Source organism: Enhydra lutris, unplaced genomic scaffold (assembly GCF_002288905.1).
Source record: "Enhydra lutris kenyoni isolate GAN:26980312 unplaced genomic scaffold, ASM228890v2 scaffoldscaffold1, whole genome shotgun sequence".
Lineage (NCBI taxonomy): Eukaryota > Metazoa > Chordata > Mammalia > Carnivora > Mustelidae > Enhydra > Enhydra lutris.
In genome coordinates, this window is record NW_019154085.1 from 41,056,231 (window position 1) to 41,069,897 (window position 13,667).

The 13,667-nt window shown below is 44.4% G+C and overlaps 1 protein-coding gene across 4 annotated transcripts in view; it reads left to right on the forward strand.

Moving 5' to 3' along the window:
- The first annotated feature begins 5,379 nt into the window (after positions 1-5,379).
- LOC111142869 (autophagy related 16 like 1) overlaps positions 5,380-13,667 on the forward strand; it is a 36,265-nt gene continuing 27,977 nt past the window's right edge. For 3 of the 4 annotated variants that reach the window (XM_022496244.1, XM_022496253.1, XM_022496262.1), the window contains exons 1-3: positions 5,380-5,619; positions 8,843-8,936; positions 13,396-13,501. In XM_022496244.1, coding sequence (XP_022351952.1) covers positions 5,505-5,619; positions 8,843-8,936; positions 13,396-13,501 — 315 coding nt within the window. In that variant the 5' untranslated portion in view covers positions 5,380-5,504. The remainder of the gene's footprint in view (positions 5,620-8,842; positions 8,937-13,395; positions 13,502-13,667) is intronic. The other variant, XM_022496271.1, reaches the window with a different exon arrangement.

The window sequence follows — 13,667 nt, forward strand, 5'->3', positions numbered from 1 at the left end:
AGGGTGTTCATTCTTGCATCTAAGTGTCAGTTTTCCTTAAATGAATCTGAGTTCTGCCTCTTCCTAACTCTGTGACATACACAAGCTACTTGACCTCTGTGTGTCAGTTTCACACCTGTAGAAGGAAAGATTAATAGCACCTGCATCTGTAGGGTGAGAGGGGGGGAAAAAGTTAAACCAGGTGGAGCCCAGTCCTGGCATGTAGGAATCACTCAATAAAGTTCGGTTGTTATTCACAGTAGGAGACAGCAGAGTATCTGGGAGAAATTTAAACATCTCTTTAAAGATCAAAGAAACAAACCAAGGAAGCTAACTTCCCACAAACACCCTCCCCAGCCAGGGATCACATTCCCAGCTTGTTAAATGTGCTATGCCAAACCCTCCAGCCACCTTTCCAGTATTTGGCGGCCAATACAGAGGAGAGATAACAAGGACTTCCTCTAAGAAAACTGAGCTCTGCTATAAAGCTTGTGTTGGGGTATAAGGCTAATACCCACCTCAGACACTGTCATTGTTAAAATATGAAATCTGAGTGTCAACATACATAAGAGTAGATGACGGGAACTGCGTGTGCTTTAGTCTGGCTGTAGAACCTAGGGATTCTTCATGATGAAATTTTCCTGTAATATCCATACATAGGCAAACACAACAACACTAAAGAGAACGAAGAAAAGCCAAGGGATAAAAATGCCAAGTAACACATGCCTATAAGGGAGCATGATTACTGTCATAAAAAAGCGATATTTGGAGGGATCATTAGTGTGTCTGAAAACCTGCGTTGGTTGTTTTCTTGGCCATCCTTTGATTTAGCAGTTACTGTGTTTATACAGCAATTAACACAGTAACATGGTTAACTTAGCTTACTTTCACTTTTAGTGATCTAATTATGGAAAGAGTGGAAAGGAGTGGAAATAAGGAATTAAAGATCAACAGCAGTTAAAAAAAAAAAACAAGAAATTATATTTTAAAAAAGAATAAGGCTGGGGAGGGGACCAGGAAAGAGTCAAACCTCCCTGACACAGCCTCCTGGCCAGCCCATTTTTACTTTTTTTTTTTTTTTTAAGATTTTATTTGGGAGAGAAAGTGTGTGTGTGTGAGCACAAGTGGGCAGGGAGAAGGGGGTGAGGGAGAGGGAGAAGCAGGTAACCAATAAGTAGGGAGCCCAATTTAGGGCTCGATCCCAGGACTCTGAGATCATGACCTGAACCAAAGGCAGCCACTTAACCAACTGAGCCACCCAGGCAGCCCTCATTTTTACTTTATATTCCTTAAATAATGCACATTCAGATCTCCCTTCCTGAAAAGCGAGCTCTGTGATCAGGATCCAAGCCTGGGCCCTCTGTCTTCCCCATAGGGCTCACCCCTGTGCGGGATCCACACTCGGATTCAACTGTTTACACTTGCCAGTTGAAAGATAAAAGGAATCGGAAAGACCTAAAGGGGAAGGACCAGAGTAGATAGGTCAGTCGTCTGAAAGTTGAACTTGAAGTCTGCCCAGTTGGAGCAGAGCTCACAGATGAGGTAGGTAGACATCGATGGTTAGGGTGAAAGTCTCTGGAAGTTTTTAACAGTGGAAATGCTGTTATGTTCCATCTGGTTATACTCAGCTTCAGTGATAAAAACTTTGCACAGAGAAAGTTCTTTGGTGAGTGATGCCTCTTCCTCTCCTCTCCTGAGCAAATTTGTTCTTCTTAGCATACTACTACAAGAATCTTGGGATATTTTACTTACACCTTACATCCATTACAGGCAGTCAGAATCAATCTCATAGATGTTGCTTTCCAGCAAAGCAAGCTGAATCTTTCACTCATTACTAACCAGAGCAAGACAAAAACTTCTCTCTTAAGACTCATTATCTGTCTCCAGAATATTCAGACAATCTAATCTCCTCTTCCTTCCTATTACTCATCCCCATCCAGCCATTCCTGTCAAGGTCCTGGGAATACACTTGAAGTCTTCACATCAGACTGATTTTTGCCAGGATGCCTTCCCTTTTGTCTAATTTAGGAATTAATTATATACCATTTCAAATTATTCTTTGTTTTACATGTTCCAGTTGAGCCAAACTGCAGTATTAGCTGGAAGAGACCTGGCAACGGAGTTCAGTGGTTAAGGACCCAGCTGCTAGAGTCAGGAGCCTGTGTGGGAACCCAGGTCTTGCCACTGAATAGCTAGCTGTCCTCAAGCAAGTTATTTAGCCTCTCCATGCTTCAGGTTCCTCATCTGTAAATACGTAATAAATAAGGATGTAAATAAGTAAATAAGGATGAAGATGGTAACAGCAGGGGTGCCTGGGTGGCTCAGTTGATTAAGCGGCGCCTTCAGCTCAGGTCCTGATCTCAGGGTCCTGGGATCAAGCCCCACATCAGGCTCTCAGCTCATGCGAGAGCCTTCTTCTCCCTCTTCTTTGGCTACTCTTCCTGCTTGTTCTCTCTCTGTGTGTCAAATAAATAAACAAAATCTTAAAAAAGACGATGGTAACAGTAGCTAACAATAACCTTACCAAGTAGGGTCGATAGGAGGATTAAAAGAATTACAGTGTGTGAGGAAGTCAGAAAAGTTCATGGGCTAGAACACTGTGGAAGCTTTCATGCTTATTAGTTATGTCCCACAGAGCTTAGCACCCAGAAGAATAAAGGGCTTCATATATACATATTCATTTTTATAACTTTCTATTGCATATGTAGTACAAGTGTAATGGGTAATAATTAGAAAACACAATAGAAAAAACAATAAAATAAAGATATAGAAAAAAATAAAATAAAAACTGCATGTCAACTGTATTCAAATTAAAACACAAACAAAAACACACCAGCAATGGTACTGCCTGGAGTTAATACTATCGGTATTTTCATATATTCCATTCATCAATTAAACAGAATTTACTGGGGCGCTTGAGTGACTCAGTTGATTGAGCATCCAATTCGGTTTTGGCTCAGGTCACCATCTCAGGGTCCTGGGATCAAGCCCCGTGTTGGGCTTTGTGCTGAGTGCAGAGTCTGCTTCAGATTCTCTCTCCCTGTCCCTCTCATTCATTCTCTCTCTCAAATAAATAAATAAACAAAATCTTAAAAAAATAAACAGCATTTACTGAGCACCCAAGATATAGTAAGCTTCATGCTCTTGCTGTCTATGATGTTGAGCAAAAAGAGACACACCTCCTGCCTCACAGAATTTACCATCTGGTGGGAAGACACACCTTCATCAGGTAATGATAGAACTATGGGAAGCTGTAAGTGTGATTATTGCTATAAAGGAGAGGTACGTATGTAGTAGGGAGACCTGACCTAGTTTTGAAGGTCTCTGTTATTGAAGGTGGTAAGGCAATGATTACTGAGTTGAGAATTAATACATAGGAATTACCTCGAAGTCGGAAGGGAAGAGTGTGAACAACAGAGGCACAATAAATCCAAACGCCCTGTTGTGGAAGGGAGTATGATGGGTGGAGGGGAGTAAAAAAAAGGACCCAAGGTGACTGCAGTGTAGTAGATAAACCTAGTGGCTTAGGGAGAGGGCACACTTAGCAGAGCTTAGTACCCTTAATTTAGAAATTATATTTATTCATTTGACAAATTTTGCCTATGAGGAACCAAGGATGTACTCCTTTTACATAAATCAGAGTTTTTTAAAAAAAGATTTTATTTATTTATTTGGCAGAGAGAGTGCAGGAGCACACAAGCAGGGGGAGTGGCAGAGGGAGAGGGAGAAGCAGACTCCCTGCTGAGCAGGGGGCCAGATGCAGGACTTGATCCTAGGACCCTGGGATCATGACCTGAGCCAAAGGCAATTGCTTAACCAACTGAGCCACCCAGGCACCCTTACATAAATTAGACTTACAGCATACACTGTTTTTATTAGGAACATTTTTTGAACAATAAATATACAATAATTTAACCTCTTACTGTTGAAAATATAGTTTCTAATTTTCCACTATTTTGAACAATACTATGACAGATGCTTTTGTATATGGACATCTGTCCAAACATTTAACAAAAATTTCTACAAGTGGAATCGCTGGTTCTGCAAATTTGTTAGTATGTTTTAATCATAAGCTTGTCTGGAAAATCAGCACATTCAACTGTCAAGATTTGATGCTATGTGACACTCTGGTCTTTTGAGGTTGATACCACTATTACGTTTGGGGGGCATTTTTGGTGACTTTCAGAAAACCGCACTCTTATTTTCTTCTGTGTGTGAGAAAGGCCCTCCTATTTCTGACTCTTCCTAGTCTTTCCCACAAATTCAGATCACTCAGTACTGACTGCCAGTGAAGTGCCTCTAGCTGAAGCTCTAGAAGCCTGACTGACCTACTCCCTCCACAGGAGAGGAAAGGCGATTTTAAATCTGTCTCTGAAGGACCTTCCACTGGATTTGAGCCACACTGGAAGAGAAGGCAGGCTCTGATATTCCTTTCATCTCCTCTGGCCTCCTGTTTCGTCCAGTTTCATTTTCATGCAGTAAATTCACTAATTTAATTTAATTTAAGGTAAATGGAACTTAGATGATTCTATTACAGACCATTTCCATTCTACTGATTTGACAAATGCCATCGTCTCGAGTCTGTCTTCCATGGAGCACCTTCAGTATCTACTGGCAAACTGTCATTTTCCTCTTTCAAAGTCCTGTTTATGTCCCCACCCTTAGATTACCTTCTTTAAGAACCCATTTACTGTTAGGTCATAGATAATTTCTACACTTCATAGCTAATCTATTCCCATTTTTCTAAAGCTATTCTTTGCATTCCATATCTTCGTTTTAAAAAAACCTATTCCCAAGGGCAATGGGACACTCTTGCCAAAGTGTAAAGCAGCCAGACTTTTGGGTAGGAAGATACTGGGGGGTCTAAGTGAAGTTAGGCTTGCAATGTACCAGGCATAGCGCTCACTGCATTACATAGGTTATTCCTTTTAATCTTCACGCAAGGAGGGTATCATGAGGACCCCCGTTTTACATATTAGGAAACAGAGGCTTTGCAAGATTGCCACTCATCTAGGGTCATTCAGCTACTGTGTGGGGAGTGGCCTCCACTTTTGCTTGTAAACTGAGGCGATAAAGAAAAGAAAGGCAGGCCAAGGAAAATAGAAATCGGCGGGGGTGGGTAGGCAGCGAAAGAAACGTCAACCGACAGACGGCTCCTTCCCGCTCCCCTTCCCGCCGACAGCTAAGGCTCCGGCGTAGCTCGCACGCCTCCCAGTGGCCGCCTCTTGCCGCCTGCGCTTCCGGCCTCGGGAGGGCGTCATTACTCAGCGCCTTGAGCCGCCATCGGCCACGCGCATGCGTGTAGCGTAAGACGACGGGTTAGGAGGCGGGCTTTCCGGCCTTGACCCCAACCCTTTCCGGCAAGAGCCGGAAGACGGTCCCTGACGGCATTGGCGGCGGCCTGTGCGTGGTAGTGTGCTCTGGGCAGCCGGTCTTCCGGCGTCCTCTGGTAGCCGATGCTGCGGCCCGGGGCCGCCATCCCCTACTCGGATTGGCGGCGCTAAGGCGCCGGGGCAGCGCGCGAAATGTCGTCTGGGCTCCGCGCCGCCGACTTCCCCCGCTGGAAGCGCCACATTTCGGAGGAGCTGAGGCGGCGGGACCGGCTACAGAGGCAGGCATTCGAAGAGATCATCCTGCAGTGTGAGCGGCGGGCGGCCGGGGGAGCGGGCGGGCGGGCGGACCTCGCAGCAGCACGCGGGGTGCCGGCGGAAACTGTAGGCGGACCCCTGGCGTAGCCTGCGCGCCTCGCGGCGGCCTCACAAACCCTAGGAGGCGGACGCCCCATGCCGTTTTTTTAGATCTTACTCTCTGACCTTAGAGAGCTTTCTCTACTAAACTGTGTGTTCTTCGTGGGCAGGCACTGTTCGTGCTTGTGTTTGTAACCCAAGCTTCCACGCCTGTGTACTTGAATAGGGTCCAGAAACGTCCCGTTTGGGGCCTCGTGTGGTTGAAACGGGTCACTGTATTTAAGCATTAACTCATGTAATTAAGATTGTTCTCTGTGAAATATTCAGCCTTTGATTCCTCGGACCTCTCGTTTTTTAGTCCACCTTGGTGCTCTTTAACTGGTACACATTTTGAATCCTGCTGGTTGGTTGGGACATCGTTATTGGAAACTTAAATATGAAGGTTTTCTCCTCTCCCCACCCCTGTCTGCAGTTTGAGTACAAAAATGTTCGTACCCTTAGATGAGTCTCCCTGAGCATTTCCTTGCTCCCTCCCCAATTTTACGGAACCGATAAATGACACATTTAGGGGGAGAAATGAGCACTCCTCAGTCTTATGGTTCCATCTACCCTTTGAAGTAAGCCTGACAAAAGTTTGGAGTCCATGTCGATGGTGAGAGTCAAAGTAATAGTCGCCTATTAATGAATTCTGATTGTGCTAAATCAGTGGTTCCCAAACTGATCTGCACATTAGTATCACCTGGATCTTTTAAAAATTAAAAAGCCCAGATTAGTTAAATTGCAGTATGTGAGGGTGGGACACCGATGGGAGTGTTTTTTGATGCTCCCCAAGTATTTCTAATGTGCAGAGTGGTTTGAGTGCTTCGGTAGATAAGCGGCATGTGTTATTTCTCTTTATCTTCTTGAAAATTCTGTGAAGCAGGTCCTTTTGTCTTTTTTGTACATGAGGAAACCATGCAGAGAGAGATTAATAAACTTTCTTGGAGAAGCATAGCAGATTCTTGTGGAGTCTGGATTTGAACACAGACTTGGTGTTTTTTTTTCTCACTGGGGTTCTGAAGAAATGACCCATCCTTGCTTCCACTGAACGCACCCTCTTAGCAAAGGTGGGAAGCAGAGTGAGATAATGTGCTGCTGTTGTGCTAATTCCTTGTACTCTAAGAGATCCTTACAGCCAGAAACACAGAAATCCCCTCCCACTCAAAAGTGATTCCCAGTGGGTTATGTAAATTCAGGTGGTCAGGTGTTTGTTGAATGCTTTGTCTTAAAAGCTAAAATAAACTTACAGTCCCATTGGGCTGGAAGTTTGACTCCACACCTTACTGATCTTTTCACTTACCTTTCTGAGTCTGATTTGCTGCATCTGTAAAAGGGGCGAATCTCGCCCTGCCCGCTTCATAAAAACTGTGTATAAGTGCTTTGAAAGCCATCTACGAAATAGTCTATTAACAGAAGTTGCTATAATTGCATTGATAGAGATTGGATGGTTTTTCAGCATTGAAAATAGTCATTTTGATGGGAGCGGGGAGAATGTAGGAGAAAAATCAGAAGACCATGCTGGAGAGGGAACATGTCATTAAATAGCTATGGTGAATAGTGCTTGCCTGAGGGGCTAGGAGTCCAGACTGATACGAGAGGCAGTTAGGGGGCTGGAGAGAAAGACAACCTTTGCCTGTTAGAGCTTTTGTCTTTAGGTCAGCGATTGATATCTGGGGGGCCATTTTCATTTTGCCTGTGGAACACCTTCAATCCTCTCTTCTTCCCTTCCCAGGCCAGTCAGGTTCAGCTTCTGCCTCTGAACCTAAAGAGAAAGATGAAAAGAGACTGTAAGGACAGATGGCAGCTTCCCTTCAGCTGGATCCTTCTCTTTAGTGAGAGGAACTTTCAGGGAGGGTCCCTCCTGAATACCTCCTGTCCTTTGAAAGACCTAATATCTCAGGGCACCCACCTCTGGTGTGACATTTTGAAGATCTTATTAGAACCCTTTGATGTGCGTGAACACCCAGGGTTGGAACTATACTTCCCTGTTCTGCTGAACTGGTTGATTAAATTAACCTAAACCAAGACTATTTCTGTTTCTGCCCAGGAGTTCCATTTCCATATATAAAAGAGAGGTAGAACTCAAGACTCTCTTTAAGAAGAAAAAGATAAGGCCTTCCAGCAGTAATATTCGCTAGCATAAATCCTATCAAAATTTTGTTCTAGAGCAGTTCTAATCTCAGACTTTGAGGATTTCCGATAGTCCCTATCAAATGTAGCTGTTTAGCGAGTTTCCCGTAATCAGTCTCTTGTTTTGCTTAGTGCCCCCTCCCACTTTGCCAGTCCCTGTGTGACTGTCATTCGTAACTACTTGTCCTTTGAATTCCTGCATCATGTTTCCTGTCACATTTGTTACTTGTAGAAGGAAAACTCCTTTTCTTCCTTAGGTTCTCCACTCTTGTATTCTTTGACACATTAGTATCTTCCAAAGTCACCTGAGCAAAGAACTTCAGAATAATCTTTGACTTCTTACTAGTAAATGTCTATGCCACCGCCTGCTGTTAAAATCTGTTATTTTACCATGGCCAGTAAGAAAAGGTGTGAATTTTTCATTCTGCTCTTTCATATGTTGGTTCCAGCTTTCATTTCTGTCTGCTTGCCGGATCACTGCTGGCCCTCCTGCCTGGACTCTGTCAAACCATCCAAGCATATGAGTAAAGATAACTCTTCTAGTCCGTATACTTGACCCTCTGCTATACTTGAGTTCCTCAAGGCCAAGGACTCTCATTCATATTGTATTTCTAGTGCCTTGATCTAAAAATTACGTTTTCCAAATGTAATAATAAGGTACATAATGTTTCATTTTTCCACTGGGTTTGTTTTGTTTTGTTTGTAACTCCTGAGATAAACATAGGTAAGTGGGGGACATTCTTGTAAGGATGCTTCCACAGGTTCCTTTCGCTGGGCTGCTCCTGCTTAGGCCAGGAAGTATTGAAGGAGTGTATGTTCCTGGGTTTTGGACAGTTGCTACAATTGCTGTCCAGGTGCAGCACCTGGTACTTTGACACCTCATGAAAGTGAAACGTACCCAGTTGTCCCCTATGGGTTTTTTTTGGTCCAAATATTTACAGGATATGAAGTAGTGATAAGGTATGCATCAGTTATAATAATGTGTTTCTTCTTTTCCTTTTTAATAGATAACAAGTTGCTAGAAAAGTCAGATCTTCATTCAGTGCTGGCCCATAAGCTACAAGCTGAAAAGCATGACATCCCCAACAGGCATGAGATAAGGTATTTTGAAACTATCCTTTGTTGCTTGTGTCTCTTCAGTTAAAACGGATCTCGGTTTAGCTGTCACTTTTCTAATTGAGAGGTACTGTTTCTGTGCTCCAGTTTTTGTCAGTTCCTTCCAGATAAGAACTTTTGAAGCCAAGTAACTAAAATCCTTTCTTTGAGGGTATGTACCCACCAAGAAGGCTTTTCAGTAGGTGTTGTTAAGCCTTAGAAGTCACTCAAGGCGGCTAACTGGGCCAATTCCTCCATCAGCCTACGGGGTTCACTTTTTCTGAGTAATCACCCAAGTAGGCATTCTTGAGCAGATTTACACAGATCTTATTAATACAGGATTGACTGGTGCATAAACATGAAGTGCTTTTTATACAGTACAGGTCTGTTTGATGCTTTTTAAGTTCTGTGGTTTTCAGCGTATTTTAGTAGAGTGAAATTAAGCTAGCAGGTCGCAGCAAACTTTATTTATTTATTTTACTTAAAGATTTTTTAAAAATTTATTTGTCAGAGACCTAGCGAGAGAGGGAACACAAGCAGGGGGAGTGGGAGAGGGAGAAGCAGGCTTCCCTCTGAGCAGGGAGCCCAACACAGGGTTCCATCCCAGGACCCTGGGATCATGACCTGAGCCAAAGGCAGATGCTTAATGACTGAGCCACCCAGGTGCCTAAGCTTTTTTTTAAAGAAAGATTAGGAAAACCTTGCATTTTAATAGAAAGGATAAGTATTGTTTCATTAAATATGCACATATGTGTTCATGATGAGAAGTTTGATGTGTTTACATGGGTCATTCGTGTAAAGTATTTTTTTTTTTTAAGTTTTTGTTTTCTCGTATTTATTCATTTGAGAGAGAGTGAGTGAGTGTGTCCTCACGGCCAGGGGGAGGGTTAGAGGGAGAGGGAGAAGCAGACTTGTCACTGAGCAGGGCGCCCGATGCGGGGCTCAATCCCAAGATCCCGGGATCATAACCTGAGCCGAAGGCAGACACCTAACTGACTGAGCCACCCAGGTGCCCCATAAGCTATATTTCTTTTTGAGGGCCATGGTCCAAAAAAATCTGAAAGCCAGATTTCATCAGAAACAGTTTAAATAGAATCATTCTATCATCTTACTGTTTTTTTCCAGATGTTTATCATGTTTCCAGATGTTTATCATGTTTGCATATTAAATTTGAGGGTCAGTATGGGAATAGCCCTCATCACTACTCTAGAATCTGTGTACTTTTTTTACATGTCAGATAACATTTAGCAACTGTAAAAATGAGTTGGTATTAATTTAAGGGTTTTTTAAACCCAGAAGTGTAAGGTGCAGCCGAATTTATTTATCCCTGTAGTTAAATCTGCTGTGGAACTGCCTGCCATCCGTGTTTCCTCATCTGGTCCCCTGGCAGACCACAGTGGGAAGGAGGAACAGAGGGTCCAGCCCAGGTTCTGTCCTTGCTTAACAATAAATTCAAGAGCTGCTTCCTGACTGTGGCCCTGGGAGGTCTACTGTAGTATTTAAAATATTAGTTGTAGCCTTCTGGTCAATATTAGGTATAGAAAATGCCATTTTACCTTTTTCATCTAAATCAGCTGAAAACTTGAAATATTTTGTTTCTATCTAATTAGACTCTTGGTGACCGTGTTTCTCTCTCCTGTATTGGTCAATCAAGTTCATTTGCTTGGAAAGGTGCTATAAGTAGAAAAATAATAATTCTTTTGATTGAATATCACTGAATGGTAATTTAATTGGAGGTCCTTCCTTTCCTAAAAACTTGAGCCCCTAATGAGGCCTCTCCTGACAGCCTTGTTTCTATTAATGGTGCCCTTATTTCCCACAAGTCGTCAATGATTCCTTTTTCCCTCAGTGTCCTGCCCCTCCTCATTGGTAGTCACTCACTCAGGCATGTTCATCCTTCACTCACACACTCTTGTGCGTCTATCCATTAGTCCCTTGGGGTAGAGCAGCTCAAGTGGGTGTTTGATGGTGCCAGAAGGGTATTTACAGAAGATGGGCCTGGTGGCCTCTTTTGCCCTTCTGTCTCCTTAAGTTCTGTCCATCTCGTCCTAGTTATTCTTTTTTTTTTTTTAATATTTTATTTATTTATTTGACAGACAGAGATCACAAGTAGGCAGAGAGGCAGGCAGAGAGAGAGGAGGAAGCAGTCTCCCTGCTGAGCAGAGAGCCCGATGCGGGGCTCGATCCCAGAACCCTGGGATCATGACCTGAGCCGAAGGCAGAGGCTTTAACCCACTGAGCCACCCAGGCGCCCCTCGTCCTAGTTATTCTTAAAATACTACCACCTGTGCTTAAAAAGCTTTATCTGGATCTCTTCTCTGCATCCCTCCTGAAGTGTTTTAATCCCTTTGCTTTCTGCATAGATTACAGCATAGAAGTAGTTGATTCCATTCATTTCCTGCGTGTTTCCTAGATGGCAGCATCTAACAAATTGTTAGAAATGCAGAATCTTGGGCCCCACACCAGACCTACCGTTTCAGTAAGTTAGTAAGGCCCGTAATCTGTAATCAGATGATCTGAGAACCACCACTTTAGACCATGGCTGCCCGGTGTCCTTGTCATCCATCCGCAGCACCACGCAAGCAGGGAGTGACCTGATGCGCTCTTGAAAGAAGGGACTGCTTGTACATTTGCATATTTCACAGTGCTTTGCATTAACATAAGAGGATTTGATAAAAATAATTTCTAGTTCTTATGCCTAATTTAGGGTGACTTCCTGTACAGTGTGTTCCACTTTCTAATCTCTTGGCTTCTACTTCATGGGTGAAGATTGGGGAAGTATTAGAGTGCCTCAAAGGATGAGGTATTAGGATGGGCTTGGAACATGTCATAGAAGTACCTTTAGAGGGAAGGAGTGTCACACTGCTCCCTTTCCCCTCTTGTTTATGACAGGGCATACAGAAGAGGCCGTTCTCCCCTCCCTTCAGGTGCTGGTGTCCTACTTTTCCAGTGTCTTCCTCGTCCCCATCTTGTGCTTTCCCCCAGTGGTGGTTTAAGTGTCTGTCTTCTGATGGTTCTCCTCTGCAGCTGCAGCCCCAGTCCTGAGCTAAAATGCACAGGTCAGTCACCCGTTGTTTCTGACCTGGGGTGCGAGCCCCTGCCAAGCCTCCAAAACTATGTGAACTCTTGAGGGCATTGAGCTCAGCTCTGGGGCTTCAGATACGTCTGTTTGCTGACAACTTCCACTTGTTCGCCTCTCGCTTGGATTTCTGTACTTGACATGCAGACTCTTACGGCCGATTTCCACTCCACACACTCCCTTGGGTGTCCACACCACACTCTTCAGGTCTTTCCCAAACCCCAGTCCCTCCTGTCTCAGTAGGTGGTGCCTGCACCTTTCACACTTGCTCAGGCCCAAAGCCCTGGAGTCCTCCTCCACTCCTTCCTTTCCCTTGGACTCTCCAGCCAACTCAAAAGGCAAGTCCTGTGAGCTCTCTCTTCAGAATAGATCTAGGATCTGACCACATCTCACTGCCTCTACTGCTACCACCTTGATCTGAGCTGGACTTTGTAACAGCCCATGAACTGGTCTCCCTGTTTCTACCCCTTCCTCTCCACCACTGCCATGGTCTGCTCTCCACCCAGCAACCATAACAATCCTGTTAAAACTTAAGTGATTCCTCTGCTCACGACACTGCAGTGGCTTCCAGTCATTGTCCCAGGAGGAGCCTGGGAGGTTCTGCGTGGTCTCCCCACCTCCTCCCTGACCGTCTTCTCTACCCTCCTGCATGTGGAGCTCCACTCATACTTTCTCCGAGGACACCAGCTAGGCTGCCTTCTCCAGGCCTTTCTAACAGTTGACGTTCCCTCTTCACTTGAGGGTCCAGCTTCCAGGGGCCATGTGGCTGGCTTCTTACTTCCTTCCGGTCCTCAGTGATGTTCTCCTCTCAGAGAAGCCTCCTCTCAGGGTACCCCCTACAGAACAGGAACCCTGTTGCTCTGTCCCCAACTTTACCCTGCTTAGTTTCTCTTCAAAGCATGTCTGACCACTGGACTTCACGTATTTACTTACTCACTGTGTCTGCTCTTAACTGTTTATCTGTCACCTGAGAGCAAAGCTTTGTGTTCACTGCCTTCTCCCCAGGTCCAAGGTCAGTGCCTGGCATGTAGTTGGCACTCAAACATTTGTCGAGTGACTGGACCTTGTTGTCTCCTCCATGTTTACCTAATCCTCATCTGGAATCCATGCTTTGTTCCTGACACGACCTGTGATTCAAGTTGTGGTTGGTTTATTTTACCATGTCTCGTGTTTCCTACTTTCTACTTCAGGTTTGTAGTGGCTTAGAACCCCATTGTCCCGGAGAAAATGAATGGCTTTATTGGCTGTGTTGTCACGTACAGGTTCAAAATTCTGAGGTTACTGTTTCACTGCCCAACTGAGGAGGTTTGGGGTCTGATGTTTTGTTTTTTTTCTCTTTCCTCTCTTTTTTGCACATTCCTTCATCTGTCTGGTTTGGGGACTTAGTCCTGGACACGATGGTGCCTGGAATGATAGTCAGCTACAAGAGATGGCCCAGCTGAGGATTAAACACCAAGAAGAACTGACTGAGCTACACAAGAAACGTGGGGAGGTACTGATAGCTGCTCCTCATCTCTGCTCTGCGCAGGCCCTGCGGTGGGGGAGAACAGGTAGAAGGGCGCTTGCACTAGAATTTGCAGCTGTCCTGTCTACATGTGGCATCATCCTCTCTCTGGGAATGCAGCATCGGGAAAGCCAAGGGCTTTTCCTCCATCAGC